General features: G+C 42.7%; 1 protein-coding gene across 1 annotated transcript; it reads left to right on the top strand.

Moving 5' to 3' along the window:
• Positions 1–8,879: 8,879 nt before the first annotated feature.
• On the top strand, positions 8,880–20,000 carry grhl3 (grainyhead-like transcription factor 3). Its single transcript, XM_030045205.1, has 15 exons — positions 8,880–9,018; positions 10,649–10,823; positions 10,936–10,991; positions 12,022–12,325; positions 12,543–12,779; positions 13,651–13,762; positions 13,965–14,059; positions 15,061–15,219; positions 15,407–15,476; positions 15,604–15,734; positions 16,791–16,825; positions 17,022–17,110; positions 17,233–17,318; positions 17,467–17,531; positions 18,855–20,000. The coding sequence occupies exons 1-15, from the start codon at positions 9,002–9,004 to the stop codon at positions 18,970–18,972; spliced, it is 1,749 nt and encodes a 582-aa protein (XP_029901065.1). The 5' UTR covers positions 8,880–9,001; the 3' UTR covers positions 18,973–20,000.
• The last annotated feature ends 188 nt before the right edge of the window (positions 20,001–20,188 follow it).

Here is a 20,188-nt window from a genome sequence, read left to right as displayed (position 1 = left end):
ATGTCTTGTGTAAAGAAAGCTATTTCTTGCAGTGACCTGGGACTATTCCACGCAGTCTGGTCGAAATGCATGTATGTGCATTTTTAAGTAGTTAATTATTGCTGATAAGAGTGTCTTCCAGCAGAACAATATAAAGTGTGAGCTAGCTGTGGCCTGAGGGAACCAGAATGAAACCTGATATGGAGATGAGGCCAATATCTGTTCTCTGTTTGGGTGGGATCACAACAGCCCTAACACCATAAAAAGTGTGTGCGTGTGTGTGTGTGTGTGTGTGTGTGTGTGTGTGTGTGTGTGTGTGTGTGTGTGTGCGTGCGTGTGCGTGTGCGTGTGCGTGTGTGTGTGTGTGTGCATGTGTGTGTGTGTGTGTGTGTGTGTGTGTGTTTGATATAGGCAAAATTGCGACACAAATCACCCCCAAAACTTTAAGCAATGCTTCTAATTACATCCTGTATATAACGTCATAAATAAATCAGCATGCCCACAAGTAGTCATTACAATATCAAACCAATGAGGCAGCCTCTTAAGCCATTTAATTCCTTAGAACAAAGATCCTGTGACTTTATGGTATCCTTAACTGAATTTGTGTAACTGTATATACAGATAAACAACATTCAAACGAAAGCCCTCAAATTCTGGCAACACCTGAAAATGACGTGATTCCCAATCACTTCACTATTTCGCTTTAAAAAGCCAAGATGTCAGCATAACAAGGACTCCCCTCAGTCAACTTCTCACTCAACTGCTTCTTAAATGCCAAAAAATACCAGGACAGTGTTTGAAAATCTGACCCAGCCAAGCTGTAAATACCTAAAAAGAAAACTACACTAACTACTCGACTGAAATCACCAAACACAAACTTGACTGTTATCTGACTCTAAATTGCACATACACAACAGCGCCCTAACTAACTAAATTAACTTGCAAAAAGCTTAAGGAAACACTGAAAATGTGCAGACTCAGGGAAACAGGGAGACGCACACAAACCTGCAAGCTGACAGAGGAAAGACTATGCACTGAGGGCAAACTTAGAGAAATCGAGACAGAGCTTCACTTCCTCACTGAGTGCAATAAATACAAAGACTTAAAGGGAAGATTTCCTCCACAAAGGCAGCGCTATCTGCCCAGAAAAAGAAGGTAAACATCCCTGTGGTTTGGTTGGATTATTGATACAGCTCTCCAGGAAGCAAAAGATGTTTATGCTTGGCAAAGCTGAAAGGAAAACCTGTGAGAGTCCTCACACCATATTTACCTGTAATGTTATTACAGGCTGTTTGTTGTTAATTTATCGTAAATGTATGTTCTTTTTTACATTGGCTATTCGTTCCGCGTTCCTCTCCTTTTTCAATGTTATTATTACATTATTATTCATCTTTATTTATATTAGCCTTTCTTTTGATTTATCTTTTTTATATATTGCCATGTGTTAATTGTTTAGACTTACTGATGTATTTATAAATATTTATTCTTTGACATGGCTTCAGCAATAATGTAAACTCAACATTCATGCACCTAAAGCTTATTGGAATTGCAATTTGAATTTAATAAAATAATAATAATAATAATAATAATAATAATAATAATAATAATAATAAACCTTGTTACATCCCTTCTAGCTCCATTTTAGTGAATATGCTGCAATTTGTCACTGAATACAATTTACAAGTCATTCCTAACATGTCAACTGGCAGCTATGACTTCAACCTAAATTTGAAAAAAAAAAAAAAAAAAAAAAAAAAAAAACATAACAAATTCACAAATGTAGGCTGCATCAGTTCAGTTATTTCCTTTAATGAGCCAGTGAGGTCATGCCACTTTAATATTGTAACAGTTGTAGTGTTTCTGCAGCTCTTGACACTGTGTTGAGTTTCTTGGCTGACATTTTCCTCTGATTGGCATGACTTCATTAAATTGTCTGTTAGCTGATATGGCAGAGGGGAGTGAACTGCAGGCGAGACATCTGAGAGCACATTTGCGAGTATAAAATATATCTTGTGTGACAGCCAGAGGATTATCGCTTGTCTGTATCTCTCACCTCTATGTTTGTCTGTGCGTCTGTGCATGGAGATAATCTTGCTTGTCTGTGTGTAAGAGAGAGAATGAATGTGGGTTTGTGCTTGTTCTGTGTGTGTGTGTGTGTACGGGTTTGTGCGTGTGTGTATGGGAAAGAGAGAGAGAATGCATGTACACAAATGTTGTATATACTTCCCGTTCTTCATTTTTTGTTATCTAACTAGCTCTCTCAGTCACATGGACGGTCAAAAACAAAACTGTAGTCTGCTGCAGACAGCGGCAGAAATAGAGTGAAGGAATCTCAGAGGAATGACTATAAACAAACACCTCAGACAGACGGCGAATACCAACAGACTTTCCACTTGCATAAACAAATGGTTCTCCTCAGCATGTTCGGAATGAGCCTACGTGTCTGATGACCCTTTGCTGTATGTAGGAAAAAAAAACACATCAACCACTTGAAGGACTAAAGGTACTAATGCACCTGAGGATGTGCATAGTCAATGATATTCTGCCCTGACTTTACCTTCGCTGCTTTTTTCACTGTCAAAGAAAACTGCAAAGATCTAACTTGAAACTGATCCGTGTTCAAATCTGTTGCCCTTACGTGGATGATCACTCTCGACAGAACCAGGATGGAGTAGTGTGCGTGTTTTGATAATCGCCTGCATAAAGAGGCCGAGGCTATTAAGCAACAGAAATTTTCCTTGGGCATATTGCTGTAATGATGCCTTAGGAGCCTGTCATTATGTTGCTCCGTGGTTCATGTGGTTGTTTACTCATTTTAACTCACACCTTAGCAAGGTTCACACACACACACATGCATTCTGCAGGAAAGTTAGTATTAAGCAATGCAACTGCCATGCTCTTGCCTTCAGCCTCCTCTAGCCTCAGGCACCTGGTCCTAGCCCCCTGGCGCCAAATAGCCGTCATGCAACTGCCGGAACGTGAAAACTTTGTGAAAAAGCAACTTTGAAGTAAATGGCTGCAGAATGTTCTCTCATTTTGGCTTCCCACCTCCCCAATTTCTGTCCCTGTCTTCAACCCCAGGATCCTCCCCCACTTCACATCCACTGCTCTTTTACTTTTACTCTCCCTGATCTCTCACCTGATTGCCCCCTCCCTGCACCGCCCCTCACACACACATACACTCTCTCTCTCTCTCTCTCTCTCTCTCTCTCTCTCTCTCTCCACCCCCCACCCTTTCCCCCTCACTCGGGGCTATGTAGAGTTTCTGGGAGTGGCAGCTGCTGGCTAGAGGGTTAAAGGGAAAGAAGGAAGGAGAGAAGCGAGGGGGGGCAGAAGAGAAGGGAAAAGTGTCCCTCTCAGACTCTTGGAGCCTCTCTATTCCAAGCCAAACAAAGTGAGAGAGCAGGGCACCGTCAAAGAAGTCCCCCCATTCACCACTTTATCACACCGCTCACTGGGGCTGAGGAGGTCAGAGCACCTGTCAGGGGTCAACAAAACATGCAAACACACTTACACAGGTACACTGACACACACAGAGACAAGGAGACAAAACAAAACATCTAATAACACAGGCATCCAGCAGTGGGCTTGTGAGCTTACTGCAGGTTAGTGAACACTGCAGGTGGACCTGCAGCTGAAGGGGTAAGGGGCGAGAGCAGAGGCCTAATGTCCATGCAGGTCACAAGCTACGTTTGGATTGGCGCTGTCCCGTGAGCCTGAGTACATCAGATACACACACTGATAACTTCAGAGAGAGAGAGAGAGAGAGAGAGAGAGAGAGAGAGAGGTGGAGTGGGTGAGAGAAGGGACAATGAGAAGAGAGTCAGACAGGAAAGCCCCAAAAACATGAATAACTGCTAAGAAATAAAAAGCATGAGGAATTTAATCCACCATTTCATCTCCACTTACATCTCCAATTACTATTCAATTTCAAAATCTTGTTTTTCTTACAACAGGTGGAAAAATCTGCCAGTGGGATGAGATAATCCCATTGGCTTCAAAACGTGAGTTCCAATACAGTTTCACTTGCTCTAGGATCTTTTTTTTTTCTGGGAACAAGTATGAAACAAGACAGGATATGACAGATCGGCCAATTAGTGTCAAGAAAATGACACCTGATTAAAAAAAAAAAATCTGGAAGCAAGTTGGTTAACATGGAAACAAGTGGGATTATCTCATCTCGATGACAGATTTTTCCACTTGTATTCAGAAAAACAAGATTTAACACTGAATGTGAGACTATATTACTTGCTGAGATATTGTATTTTGCAGTGCGCTGAATTATGAGCTTAAAATATTTAAATATGGCCCAAATCAAATACATTTAAACAGCCGAGTGGAGTGAATCAGGGTGGTTCAAGATGAGTGATCGAGGAAGAAGTGGTAGTTGAAAAGAAATAAAAGGAGGGAGTGCGGTTTACAGTAGGTATTCACGGCAGGCCCTCATTACAACAGGTGCACACACACACACTACTTTTCTTTCTCAGCGCGCAGAGACAGAAACACGCCCCAGACTCCCCATATCTCTGTCAACCCTCAGCACACATGCCTCCTTAACAAACCAGGCCTCAGAGCAGATGGAGAGATAGACCGAAAAAAGAGATTGAGACACATCCATGCTGCGTGGGAGTTGATGAAACAGATCAGCAACAGCACAACAGAAAGGATTCTTGCGTTCTTTCTTTTTTCTTCCTTGACCCCGGATGACACAAAAGCGTTCGAGTAACGAGCGGCGGAGTAGGATTCTGGTTTATCTCCGCTTTGCAGGTCAGATGTAGCGGTCAAACAGTCATAAGGGGTGGGAGGAGCAGGGAAAGGAGGAGAGAGGAAGAGTGATTGTGTGAGGGGAAACAGAGAAAGAAAGATCTAGTGGGAGGAGAGAGGTGATGAGAGAGCCCCTTCTTAGCAGCAGTCATGCATGGAGCTGACTCTGGCGTGTGTTTATACGCTACTATGCGTGGCTGCACACACACTCACACACACAAACACCCGCCTCACACACCAAAGGCACCAGGACATTTGGTCTTGGTCTCTGACTCCACAGGTGAATTTCAAAAGACAGTCATTTGAGCATCTTATGACAGCCATCCGTCTTTCTGTTTCCCATCATTCCCACCCTGTCAGACGGAGCCAGAGGTCTGTATAGGGCCGTTCACACACACACACACACACACATAACTAGAGAACCAGCTACGACACCGCAAGCAAATATGTATCTCAAAATTACAACGACTCAACTCATGTTTTCTTTTCTTAATCAGGAGCCCACAATCTTTAAAGTGGTGTCGACTTCACCTCGCCTATAGTTTCACCTATGTATTATGTAAGGGAGCTCGGTGCACTCATACCAAGAGGTCTTTGCGCCTTTTTCTGCGATTTTATCATCTTGGATCTCGCCACCGCCATCTAAATGCTGAAAGGGAACTTGAGGACCTCAGAAATCTTTGTAATGGCAGGCATGTTTATTTTTAATTGACCCAGTTTAGTGGATTATTTCACATGAACGGTACACATTCGTGACAGGTCTGTCCATGTGCAGTCCCTGGGCTGGTTGTTTAAAACACACATGTTCAAAAAAATGCTAGTTACATGGTACGCAAAAACACACACTGAGAACTATCTACAATGAGACGACACAAACAAACATATGAACAGACAGCAGGGAGGTGGAATTTAATGATTGCATAACTGGTTGTTAATGATAGTTAATAGGTGCTAGTTATGCAGTCTGGTTTATCGTTGAATTCATGAAAAGCTCTTACCGAGTGTCTCGTAGCTCAAAACATTTTTTTTCCAGTTCAAGCTTTAAACAGAATCATTTTGGAGGACAGAGGAGTGGCTGTTACTAACATTATGTGTGGGTCAGTGCTTTTGGTAATTTTCCTGCATGAAGTGCAGTGAGAGGAGAGACATAGACAGAGAGAGAGAGAGAGAGTGGGAGAGAGAGAGAGAGAGAGAGTGGGAGTGAAAGGATGGTGAAAGAGCTAATATTTTGATGTGTTAATTTCACAGCACTAATGAGGGCCAGGTCGAAAAGAAAAGAAAGAGCATGAGAGAGAGCAAAGCCATAGAGAGCGAGAGGTCGTTCACGCCCTGGAAGAGCTGACAAGTGAAGGAGAGGCACAGTGGAAAATCTCCAGTTGCATCTTGAGCATATTGACCCCTCTGCTAAATTGCCTTCTCTTTTTGACCTCAAAACAAAATGAGGCAAATGACAGAAGATCACCATCTGTGCCTCTCATAACTCCATAGAGTATATCTGTATGAGCAGCTCAGTTGCCAGGAAAAAAATGGCATTTTACATCAAACCAAGGGCACAGTGAAATGTCACTTTTTCAGTAGGGGTGTAAATCACAACCTTCTTTGTACACTAATATGATATTTGCCAATATTACAAAGTCTGCCACAATGAGATTTCAATTTGATTTGATTCAGGAGCCTGTGATCGATATCAGATGATGCCATATTCTCATCAACACATTTAGTTACTGTACATTATATCAAGTGTCACTGAAGTGCTGTAGCGATGCAGGTAGGTATTTCCGTAAACAGTCATTCTTGACAACACGGTAAGGCCTCATGTCTTTACAAATAAAGCATGAAATGGCAGCTGTGATGCTCACCGCTCTTTAGAGTTGTGTTTCAGTTTTTGTGGGAAAAAAGCTGGTCAAAGCCAAGGAGGAGGAGGAGGAGGCAGCAGCTGGCACGCTGACTGCAACTGTAGCGTGAGGGTCAAAGCCGTGCTTGCTTTTCAGGGGCTTGGCAAGATTTGTTGTGTTTCCCGATCTATCTTATCTCGTAACGGCGTTGCTCGCATATAGCATGTTTTTTGTCAGTCGACCCGTCTTTTCTCCTGAATCCAAAGCATTTCCACACAGCTGACTTATTTCCAAAGGAAAGTGGCGAACGAAGCTAACGAGCCAAGCGAGCGCCAACATTAACAGTCACGTGACGCCGAAGCAGACTCCACCACATTGAGTCTAAATGTTGATCTGCAGCGTGTTTTTGGGTTCAGAGAGGCTGACATGTCAACATATTTCTTGGTTTGCAGAAACGTAAAATGGCAACAACAGTGAAGCATAACTGTGAAAAAAAGTCTCTCTCTCTCTCTCTCTCTCTCTCTCTCTCTCTCTCTCTCTCTCTCTCTCTCTCTTTCTCTCTCTCTCTCTCTATACATATATATAACATCCATATAATATCCATATAAAGCATCCATATATATATATATATATATATATATATATATATATAACATCCAGACCTCACAGGTGGAGATTTCACTGACTTTAATTAGTTTTCCAATTACCTATTTGCTGTCAGGGACTATACGGTGCGGTGATAAAAGAGTAGCTCAGTGCATCTTCCTTCTTTCTCTTTCTCTTCTGAATCACTGCCAGCTTCCCCTTGGGGCTGTGTGTGTGTCTATGTGTGTGTTTTTGTAAGAGGGTGTGTGTGAGTGTGTGGGCAAGCTGTACAGCACGCACCTTTATGTCTTACCACACCAGATCCCCTCAGGTCTCAGCCAGAGGAGTTATGTACTGTACACACACACACGCACACACACATGCATACACAGGTTCCTCTGTGTGTGTATGTGTGTTTGCATGTGTGTGTGATGATGCGTGGGCGGATGAGGACACAAGACTGATAGGAAGACTCCTAGCCTGGTGGTAATTGCTTTGGCTTTGTTACTTTGTTGGGAAATGTTCTATATTTCTCTTTTCTCGCTGACATACTTAGTAATTGTGAAAGCACAGATGACAGCCTGTAGTCCTGATTTGCATAACTTCTGTTGAGGGTGGTACACACTCTGTTATTTTTTTTATTTTTTTCCTTTTTCAATTCTTTTTTTCCTGGAACTGAATCTGAAATGTATATGCAAAAAATTTTATTTGGTGTTTTTTTTTTTTTTTTTTTTTAATGTTCTCTCTCATTTATTTTGTGGAAATATGTTACACATAATTCTCTGAATTGCGAAATAAATGAAAAAGTACATAATAAACACAAATCTTGTCTTATAATGGAAACATGTAATATTTATTTTAATTAATATTAGTGTATTCTTAAATGTCTGGCTTAGGTGATTTTAATGTTTCATATAAAAAAACAAACAAACAAATACAAAAATCTCACCCTACTTTCTTTTTTTCTTTCTTCCTTTCTTTCTTTCTTTCTTCAATGAAAATATTCTGTGAGTAGAATCTTACTGTTATATGTAATATATTTATCGAAACAAAAATATGGTCATTACTAAAATATTTACAATTAATTTTCATATTCATTGGTAGAATTTGTCTAATCCAAAATTTAAATGATAGGTGAATGTTTGCCTCCATTTTCCTGCCAAAATCCTGAATGTTTATATCGTAACTTTTATAGTTTAATGTTCATGAAGAGAAAAAAAAGTTCTTGTCCTTGTAAACTCTTCCATTAATGAGATTTTGACACAACAATCCCTGTGAAGTCTAATCCCAAAAACTAATGACACCAAAACCTGTGGGAGATGGAGAGTGGGGGGAGAGTGAAAAATGATACTGAACAACTATTAACATTTTAAAGCCTAGTTCCTGGCATCTTCTCTCTTTCTCAGAGTCATCACCAAGCCTTTCACACCTCAGGGATCCCCAATTTCACTCTTTTATCCAAAGTGATAATGAGATTCAGGGACTCCTGCCTTTGGATTGTCCTGCAAAGTGCTCTCTCCTCCACACACACTCTGCCCCATACATACATATGCAGGCTGAGTTTCTCTCCAGCCCTGCAAGAGTTAATCCTCCAACACCTGTCCTATCAGACACCTGTGCTACACCTCTCAGCCAATCAGAGGAGGCTGAGGGAAACTATCTGGCATGAAATAAATCTGGGCCGCAATGAGGAAGAATCACAACTCTTGACTCATCCAAGTGTCACTGCTCTTCTCTGCAAGACTGATACATCTACTAACACTGAGAAAGAGAGACACATATACAGCAGAACCACTCAAATTAAAGGAACCTATCCCTGGCTGACTTGGACTGGAGACATGACCAAAGAGACTGAGTAAGTACTGTTAAGATATATTTTATTCTGTGGCTTAAAACTTTCTCTTTTTTTTTGGTGATTTTTCCCTTGTGGGAACTTGTGGCATTCATTTCCAAAGAAATAAGAAAAAAAAAAGATTTTGACAACACAATTTGCTCAACAATGACTAATGCAGGACCTGTACCAACCTGCAAAATTTGACTTAAACGGGATATTTCAGAAGAGCTGTTTGTAATTTTAGTGTAATACAGTAAGTGTTGGGTGACAGGGGAGATTACTAGCCCCCCCTCCTTTCTAATGGCAATGAGACCCCCATGTGAAAGAGCCCTGTTTTGAGAAAGGGGTGTTTTGCAGAGGAAATTGATATGGATAGTCTCAAACACACACACACACACACACACACACACACACACAGAGTTCAGTGTATGGTGGTAGCAGGTCTGTTTCGGGTTGTGTTGACACTAACCTAGGGGCCAGAGAGCACAAAAGGAGACAGGGAAACGAGAATCTCCTCTCGAGGTGCTGGAGAGAGACGGGGGGCAATGACAGCATGTAATGCATTGAATTACATAATGGTGAAACCCTGAACACGATCCCCTGTGTGTCTCTGTGTAAAAACATCTGCATTTGGCTGTGTTTAGGGGTAAATGGAGAGTAACTAATGGACAGAGTATTGTGTGGTGCTTCGTTTTCTGAGTCAGTGGGAGAGAGAGAGAGAGAGAGAGTGGAGAGAGAGACAGGTGCATCTTACAGCAGGTGTCTGATTTAAAAAGTATACACATATTGTGGATACTCCAGTACCTTGCTAAAAAAAAAAAAAAGCTATTGTTTAAGTTTTCTAGTTTGGAAAGCTCTATGTCAAAATGCAGTATTCTTTATTATTTATTCTTTCATTGATCTTAATGAGAAATCCTGAGGTTTGCTTTCTCTCTGGTGTGGTTGTGACTATCTGGCATCTCTCTGCTGTCAGCACGTTTGATTAGCTGTTTATCCAGAGTAAACTGGCCCTGTTTGTTCATTAGCTACTTCAGTCCAACTCCAAGTGGGATAATCCCGGGAGTCGGGATATTTACACTGATTCCCTCCTGTAAATCCCAGGCTTTTTTCTGCCATGATCTCTTAGTAACATGGAAATCCACAGCTGTGTGTGTGTGTGTGTGTGTTTAGTAAGAAATGTTTTCTTAGATCTACAGCAAGAGCGAAAGATGCAAATTAGAAGATTCGAGCACGAGATTTCTCGTCACAAACATCGGACCGTTTTTATGTAGAGAAATTTCTCATGTAAAGGAAACCCGTATCTTCTTCTGAATTTGCATCTCTCACTCTTACTGTAGACTCCAGAACAGTTGAAAAGATTATCTTAGTTAGCCTTTTTTTTTGACACGCTTGAAGGATGTTACTCAGCTTTGTGGTTTTGCAATCGAAACCCTGCTCGCTCTGGGGCAAGTATGTGCAGTGCTCAGAGGCTCAAACGCTGCCATTAAACCCCAGCTGCTCTCTTTCTGTCAAACGCTGCATGCCAAACTCATAAACATGCTCAGGTAACACTAATTTGCATCCCCACAACAAATTAATTTGCCTGTATAGCCACTTGGTGAATGCCTTCATACGCATTCACACCTTTTTCTGTGTTTCCCCGTCACTGCAGGACTCTGGGACTGGTCCTTCAGAACGAGAACTTCAATTATAACCGTTACACTAACTACATCATGGACTCCTGGTCCTACCTGGAGAATCCCGTCCCCGACTTGAACAGGTCCAAACCCAGACTCGCCCCAGGAGAAGACCTGGCAGCCATCACCATGCTTTATGAACAGTGCAAGGTAGCTGATCCACAATCAATGTCAACAGTATCTCAAGACATAGATGAATGTTAACCTCTGGGTTAAAGTCTAACCTCTAAGTACTGACCCACTTTTCGCACGTTGTTTCCAGAACCAGAAAGAACAGAAGTGCACCCGTGTCAGCAACGTTTGCAAACCAACAGACAGGTGAGTGTGTGAATGGCATCCCTGCAGACAAAAAAAAAAAAAAAAATCCACATGTTCACCAAATAGTTTTGAAATCATTTCGTAAAATTGTGTGTTTGTGAAACGGCTTTTTACGCACATTTTCCTAAATACATGCCTATAAATAAAAGGCATCTATTGAGAAAAAAAAAATAGGCCTACATGGTTTCCTCTCCAAAATATGGGTTATTACATGGGATATTCATAGGATAAACCTTGTCACTTTGGGAGTCACTTTTTTCAGATGGTGGAATTAAGCCCTTCACAAATGTACCCTTCCCTTTTATTTCTTGCCCATCCCCTGTTTTCACTAAGTCACATGTATTAGAAAGAAAGAGAAAGGCAGGGCTTTGGCAGGTCAGAGGCAGGTGAGTGGCTAATCCTCAAGTCAAACAGAGCCAGAGGGATTACTGTCTCCCACACCTTCACCTATCCTATCCATCCATCCACCTATCCATCTATTCCTCCCCCTCTCTATCATCTTTCCTTTGCTAAAACAGTTTCACAACAGGCAGACGATTGCTCTGCCTCCTTTTTCCATTCCCTGTGCTCGCTTTTTGTTTGTATGGTGAGAAATGGCCATTGTCGGGGTCAGTGTTGTCCCCTCAAACATTTTAAACCCATCGAGAAACTCAAACACAGGGAAGAAAAAAGCTGGATTAAGTGACAAACAGTTCCCACCCAGACTCAGACCCTGTCTTTCTGTGAGTTAACTGTGCAGTAGCTCTGTAAGACACGAGTGAGATGAAATGCCTTTATTGACTGTCACACGTTTGCACAATCTTCAGCCAGCACTAGTATACCAGCTTCTGTACCAGCTACTGTATAAAAGGCAGTGCTGTCACTCACCCTGTCACTTCAGTGTATTGTGTTTTTTCCATTGAGACCTGGGTGGAGTATAACAGCGTCACAGTGACATGAGAAAAGATGTGTTTCTAATGTAATTAAATAAATCTTTCTCCTCTCCTCCCACTCCTGCTCTTTGCCGCTTTGTCCTCCTCTACCCTGTCAGGTGTTTTCCCGCCTCCCCCTTTGAGCAAGTTTCCTTGGAGACGCCCGCTATCATGAAGATGTTTTCAGAGAGCATTCCCTCCAGCCATTCCCAGGAGGTTGTGGGATCTTCCATTTGCACCCCGGCCAAGCAAAACACCCCCATACCCATCTCTGTCCCAGGCCCAGCTGACACCTATGCCACCCTAACCACCACCAACGTCATGGTGGAGAACTACGACAAGCAGGACCTCAGCAACATCTTCGACACACTGCTGCAGAAGTGGCCAGGAGAGTCAGGGACTTTCGCTGATCCAACCACTGAGGTGAGATTTAAAAGTTATTATGGTATGTTTTCTATTTTCTTGTTTTTTTTTTGTTTCAGTTCTGTTTTTATTTTCTACTCTTTCTCCTTTTGAGTATTGCTTCTCGTATGTCCTCTTGCTGTATTTTCTAGCTCCTCCCTATCTCTTTCTGTCTCATACTCTGACTCTGTCTATTTGCTGTTTTTATTCACATCCTTGTGTCTTCTCTGCATGTCAGCCTCCTCCCTACGACCCCTTCCCCGAGGACCAGTCCAGTCCCGTCTACTCAGGCTCCTACACCAGCTCCCCACCAGAGAGATACAGCAGTGATTTCCAGTTTACCCTGGGAGCCCCTCCAGCCTCCCTGTTCAAGTCCACAGAGCTGCCCATGGTCTACCTAAACAAGGGACAGTTCTACCCAATCACTCTCCAGGGAACAGACAGCACCGCTGGCCTGACTGCCAGCAAAGTAAAGGTGAGTTGCATAAAAGACAGTTTGTCTCCAGCAGCACAGTAAGGCCTGTTAATTTAACTTAAGCTTCAACTAGCAAAACATCCTGACAGACAAGAAATAAAGCTAAATGTTAAATTCATGCACATTCCAAGTGAGAAATTTTTCTTATCTAGCCACAATGCAACTGCTTAGTCACTGCCTCCTTCCTTTAAGGTGCATTAGCTGCTAGTGAAAATATTCTCCAGTCTTGCTTTGTCGTCATACCATGCACCCTGTGTTTCCTGGGCATATCAGAAATATGTGACTGTAGTTCTGGGTGGCATCCCTCCCTCCAGGTTTATTTCATGAATACACACATTCTTTGCATGTCACCAGGCGAGCCCTTCCCTAAGTCTCTGTCCCTCCCTTGGAGCCACCTCCTTGGTGACTAATTCCTTGCTTTACCAACACTGGGCTGGTACAAATTAGAATGACGTTGTCCTGCCCTGAATCAATTATTTTTACAAGGTGTAATGAGGCCAGAGTGCAGCAGAGCTCAGTTCAGTTTGTCTGGCTGAAGCAATGTGGAAAAGAGGGGAGGACAAGGGGAGGGAAAGGTGTGGTGTGGTTTAAAAGCATAGGTGACAACCAGTTTCTTTGTCAAGCAAATAAGAGGATAAGATTATACACAAACACCCAGCAGCTCATTGCTATAATAGCTGATGACAATGCCAGGAGAAAAGGGGGATTTGGAGTGATGAATGAAGGGATGTACGGCTGAAAAAAGGACATTTGGTCATTCTTGGACATGGAAGCAGGTGTAAATTCTCTTTCTCTCTGGTTCCCTGTCTCCCCCTTCACACACATATTTCTCTACTTCATTTTGTCTCTCTTCTCCCCCTCTCCACCACAGACGGTGGTGATGGCTGTGTTCGAGAATGACAAGAGCCCAGAAATGCAACTTCGCTGCTGGAATCACTGGCATGGTCGCCAGCCCACCGTCAAGCAAAGAGTCATTGACATCGGTATGTTCTTTACGCATCACAATATCTATACAATACATAAGAACTCACTCAATCTGATACTCTTTCATAAGTTAAATAAAAGACTTGGCTCATGATTGTGATCTGAGGTGACATCTACAGTACAGTTTTCAACAACTTCTGAAGGGTTTTTAGTGCAGATCAACAGAAGATTCAAAAGCATATTTTTTTTTCATTTTCACAGCGGACTACAAAGAAGTGTTCAGTGGAATTAGCAACATAGAGGAGGTGGCTTTCAACGCCCTCTCTTTTGTATGGAACCCCAGTGAAGAAGCCAAGGTAGATACAAACAAACTCTCTCTCTCTCTCTGTCCCTCTCTCTCTTTTTGTCTCGCACTGATGCCACCATCAATTTAGGATGCAGGGGCATCTGTGCAGCCGGTCAGCAGGTGCACTGAGGAGAAAAGGAATAGAAATAAATGGGAGAGTCCAGGATGAAGGAGGGGGCAGATAGAAGTGGGAGGAAGGGAGGGAGTGAAGGAGTGGTAGAAAATTGGAGGAGAGGAATCCCAGATATGTGTTTGTCCCCGAGGCTGCTGTCACCACAGCGGGCGAGAGCCACATCTTCTTTTGGCCGCTTCAACGGCCCCGAGGCTCTGGGGAGGAGTGACAAAAGCTGCCGCAGGAGGAAGAGAGAATGATCAACAGAAAGTAAAGGAGAGCAAAGGAACAATAGAGAGGAAAAAAAGAGGATCGAGATCATGCCCTGATAAAAAATAAAGAAAGTGACCAAATAGTTCAAGACGGAAAAAAGGATGGTGTTTGCAGCAGGTGTCCTCATCAATGCAGTCATTTTTCAACTAAGCATCCATCTTCGCCATCATCATCCAACATCACTCAGCTGCTTGTTTTTATGTTGATCCTGGAGCTCAGTCCAAAAACATGCCTTTGCACTGTCATGGTTCACTGGGCTCTTAATCTTTGTTTTCACTGGCATATGGTACTTCTCTGTATGTTTTTTTTTTTATTATTATTATGTCTCAATGTATTATTTGGACACGCCTTGAATGTGACATAAACATGGGAACCTGATGCATACATATACTACACAAGATACATTACCTTTGTCATTTTTTCATTCATCACTGGATTAATCATAAAAAATTCATTCAGTTTATTAATGGTAGCTAATTTTAACAGCAATTCGTAAAAGGCATGAATCATGCATAGTAACTCTTCTCTTCTCTTCTCTTCTCTTCTCTTCTCTTCTCTTCTCTTCTCTTCTCTTCTCTTCTCTTCTCTTCTCTTCTCTTCTTCTCTTCTCTTCCCTCCTTTTGCAGGTCTACATCGGCATCAACTCCCTGAGCACAGACTTCTCTTCCCAGAAGGGAGTGAAGGGTCTGCCACTAAACCTACAGATCGACACTTATGACTTCAGCACAGGAACCAACCACCTCATACACAGAGCTGCTTGCCAGGTCAAGATTTTCTGTGATAAGGTATGTTGCCATTTGCTTCATTTACCACAAAAATAAAATCCTGCACTGAAAGCCAAACATTTCGACACATTCATATAATTGTCCTTTGTTGCTCTCACATCCCATGCTGGCAAAAGCAAAGTTTCACACCTCTGGCAATGAAGTAAAAATGGGGTGTCATTATTTTAACTGTGTGTATTGTCCTCAGGGTGCAGAGAGGAAGATGCGAGATGAAGAGAAGAAGAGAACCAAGAGGAGGGGCAAGAACGATGCCAACGGTGAGGGTTGCAACTCTTTGCGATAATTAGTATTTGTATCTCCCTCCACACACACACATACACACACACACACACACTCACACTCCAGGCTGATTCTAACACTGTGTTCCATCCTTTTCTCTTCCAGCCAGCAAATCTGTAGTGACCAGCTCAATGGGCAGTGATTGCACCTTTTTCAAGACCCTGGATGATCACGTCACCCAGCCTGTTCTGTTCATCCCAGAGACGCACCTCTCCAGCCTGCAGCGTAGCAGCCTGGTAAGACTCCTCTCCTTCCCTCACCTCCTCTCTCCCCTCTCCCTGTATCCCTGCAGGCTACAGGACAGGCACGAGAGAGGCAGGAGGGGGAAAAAAAAGTGTGGGAAACTATGTAGTGGGAAAAATGGGCAGGGATAAGGACGGTGTCAGCGAAAGTGAGATGAAACGCTAACCTCAGATCAGATGAGCTAATTGGAGTCGAAACCAGGCACAAGTACAAGCTGCTACAACTGACTGACACCAAGATTAAGCTGTGGGGGCTTATATAAACACACACCTGGCGCATCACACCTGACGCACCAGACACATCAACACATGCACCACCCTCATTTTCTCGCTCTCATACACAAATGCACTCACACACACACACACACACACACACACAAAAACACATCCACACACTCATGGCACCCCCTCCTCTAATGTTTCTGTGGTTTCCAGCGCTGTTGACACAAGACGGTGGAGGTGGTGAGGGTGCTGTTCAGACAGGCCAGTTTTCCCACACTACGGAGACTAGAGGAATAGAGGGCTGTGCGTGTATATGTCTGTGTGTGTGTGTGTGTGTATAGGCAAAGAGAAACTGCCAGATAAATAAATCCGAGGATAAAGGAGATGTGCTCGCCATTTAGATGAGGATTAGGTGAAGTGCCATTCATAACGTAGCTTTAGGAAAAACGCACTTGCTCCACTTTAACGTGATTTAGTAGTCAGTTTTCGAAGGCAGCATGCAAAACAATAGGAACAATGACACATCTTTCCATTACTTTGATAATGCATTTCCACGGAGTCTGATATTGAATGGCTGACAGGAAACCATCTCTGATTGGCTAGTGTGATAAACCCACAGGAGGGCATTGATTTGCAACTTGCCGTCCGTGGCTCTGCGCGTGTTCATGGGAAATGCAGCCTCAGTCTAATGATAACATTCCTTTTGTGTCTTCTTACGCACAGACAGTGGTGGGAAGGGGGACATTAAGCAATGCCTTTATCAGTCCGACTGTTCCTAATCACGTTACTGATCTAGTCTTCTCTCTTTGTTTCCTTCTCTTGCTGCAGGCCACTCCTCTAACAACTCTGGACGATGTTGAAAGGTGAGCATAGATACATGGTGGATACACACCACCAGTAGCAGTGCAATTTAATTAGGAGGAAAAAGTAGACTACACTCAAGGAAAAAGCTCCTTAAAGAAAGATTTAATGACCATAGTGTTTCATATAAAAAAACAGGTAGACTGATACTTTGATAATGGCTGTAGTCTGACGTGCCTGTTGTTTCTGTGTTTCCAGGAGTTCTCTGAAGAGGTTGTACCCAGAGAGAGGAGACCAGAGCAGCCCTCCACCCAGCAAGCAGGCCCGGAGGGAAGACCCACAGAGAGGTACACAGAGAAATAAAGCCTCCAAGATCTTATATCCAACTCCACGATGAAATGCAAAACTGTATTTGAAGCATTCTCCATGAGTATCTCACCCTAATGGGTTTTTGTTTCCTCATTTTCAGTTCTGCTCTACGTGAGGACAGAGAGTGAAGAGGTGTTTGATGCTCTCATGCTCAGCACGCCAACGATGACAGGCCTGCGAGAAGCTGTGAGTAACACACACACAAACACACACACACACACACACTCATGCTCACACAATGCTAACTTTATCCTCTGTCATCCTTCAAGTGTATCATTTTTCTGTCAGCGGGAGATAGTGTTAACTGTCCTCTCATATTCCTCTGTTTCCTCAGATTTCGGAAAAGTACGGTATGCAAAAGGACACCATTGGGAAAATCTACAAGAAATGCAAACGAGGGTGAGTGTCATTGAGTTTCTTTGGTGTAGTTATGCCCACGGTTAATGCACAGGTTAGGTAAAGGGAGTTGTGTTCATGTTTATTTGATGCACACTCTCTGTACATGAAGTCGTTGCTTGGTTCATGGTTTAGTCACAGCGTCCTCTGAGGAAGCTAATGCTGACAAACCGGGTAGGTAGGTTAGCTGCCTCTGCCTACTGGAATGTGTTAATTGCAGCTCCTCCAAAAGACAAATGACTGAGGGAGAACGGAAAGATTTCAAAGCCTGCAGATGAGTCATGGGCGATTGTTCGACTTATTTATGTTTTCATAATCTGATCTCATCTGAGCACCAGGAAGTTTGGCTGTGTTTAAAGAGATGCTTGCATGATAGCTGGCAGTTTTCAAGGCTTCAGGTGACTTCCAGTAAATGAGACTTGCGTTGAGGAGAAGTTGACGTCGCTGCTTCTAGCTTTGGTGCGGTGACCTTTTAAGCTGCCTTTATAAGGTCTACCTTTCATATAACTATGGTCTTTTATGATCATTTACTCAGTGGCCTTAAAAAGGTAGGAATCTCTGACCTAGAAGCTTAGAAGGCATTTCTAATATCCTCAATTTCACATACAAGAGCCAGTGCATCCATCTCACTTATTCAGTAGGTGCCAAAGTGGTGATAGTCTGGATCAGTAATGGAGAAGATAAGAATTGATTTCATTTCACTGTGATTTATCAGCTGTGGTGTCAGGGAGACCTCCTGAGAGAGGCTAAAACCCCCGAGGGAAATTGTCCCCCAGCTCTTAGTTAGCATGGAGTGCAGCTAATCGAACAGGTTGGGTTACATTCTACCTGCAGTTCCCTCCCTCTTTCTTGCTCATGTCTGCAATCAGTCCTGTCCCCGCGGGCAAAGAGCATAAGCCGGCGGTTACTTCTGTCATTATAGACTTAGAGGTGAGCGCGAGGCAGCGGTGGGCGGAAAAGAGGGCGGGCATGGCCTCATTTACTGCCCTCAGTGATTGCAGGAGATACAGCTCGACCCCTCCTCTGTTGTTTTTCTGCAGACAAACTTCCTTCATGCTATTTGATGTGTTTCTCTCAACCCAAACAAGAAACATGAACCATGCAACCTTTTGTTTACGTCACACTTGACTGAAAATTAGAGCACAACACATTCTTGCCCTAATTTTGCCGTTGGACTTGTTTTCAAACTGGGGTAAAGGCGCACAAAGTTGAGGGTTCGTTGAAGTGAGGACAGTTTAGACCCGGCGGACCCCTAACCCTAATGTCCAAAAAGTCCTTTCCTTGCACTGGAATAACACACGTTTTGTTTTTGCCTGTTTCATTCAGGATTTTCATCAACATGGACGACAACATCATTGAACACTACAGTAACCAGTCGGCCTTCCTCATTGAGATATCAGAAGTCACCACCGGACAGTTCCAGGTCACTCTCACCGAGCTATGAGGATGAGCATCCAGTCACCCGCCTGCTGCACTGCAGGATTTACCAGACCACCACTGCCACTTTCAGACAACACTTATAGCACTGTCCAATCAGAGACGCTGTTGGCCACATGGTCTGGGCCACCAAAACCAATAAGCTGACTGCATCAAACTCAGAGTTCTGATATTTCCAATTACAGTTGGCTGTAATTGCCTTTGTAAATATCACTCATTCTAACATGTATGATTTTTTTTTATTATTATTATTATTTGACTTAAATATTTTAACAAGAGCAGTTATGATGGATGTGCTGTAAATAGTAAATGTAAATAGAATTAATTTGACAATGTTTTATGAATTAGCCATGAGCATATTACAACCCATTTACCACAACTTGCTACATATTTCAATTTTTGAGGAGGTCTGTACGTGTTTTGTGTACGTTGTACTTTTCAGCATTTTCAGAGGAGGTCATTCTTGCTGCTTTCAACATACTCATCATTTCTTCAAGACAACAAGAGCCAATGGCACATTTTCTTACGCATGCATCGCCGCCAACCTCTTTTTGGTGCCATTGTATTCTGCCTGCGATTAATATTTGTTGGTGTATGATACTGCCAAAAGCATGATCCCGTAGCTTCCTGTTAGTTTCACAACAAAAATAGCCCAGCAGTGGGTTGCATTCACAACACGAAGTCACACATTTCCCTTCTCAACACCATATGGAGTTAGTATTGGCCATCATTTAGCCCAACACATTTCCTTACTGTATGCTGTAACCACAGAATTTCCCCACTGTGTTTGAACCACAGTCAGTTCAAACCACAAACCCTGAGGCTTTTCAGCGGAGTTTCATTTTTGTGTGTGTGTGAGAGTATTGGTTTGTATGTGTGCGAGTGTGAAAAGTTGTTGGATTTTTTTTTTTTCCCTTATAGCTACCTTATTGCATCATTTCAAAGCAAACATGTATCCCTGTATTATTTCACTATTATACCATGGCAATTCTGGTTGTATTACTCATCTTGCCTTTTTATATCAAAATAAAAATGTAAAATATAGTTTTTCATGAGTGGGTGTCAGTCATTTCATTCAGCATGAACACCTACAGATCCAATATAAAACCCATTCTTTCACTTATTTTCCACCTTCAGTTATCAACAGAGCTAACAATAGCAAAGGTACTTTCTTTGTGTGTGTGTGTGTGTGTGTGTGTGTGTGTGTGTGTGTGTGAAAGCAT

Source organism: Myripristis murdjan, chromosome 22 (genome assembly GCF_902150065.1).
Source record: "Myripristis murdjan chromosome 22, fMyrMur1.1, whole genome shotgun sequence".
Taxonomy (NCBI): domain Eukaryota; kingdom Metazoa; phylum Chordata; class Actinopteri; order Holocentriformes; family Holocentridae; genus Myripristis; species Myripristis murdjan.
The sequence above is the reverse complement of the archived record's forward strand: the minus strand, read 5'-3'. Positions and strand labels throughout refer to the sequence as shown.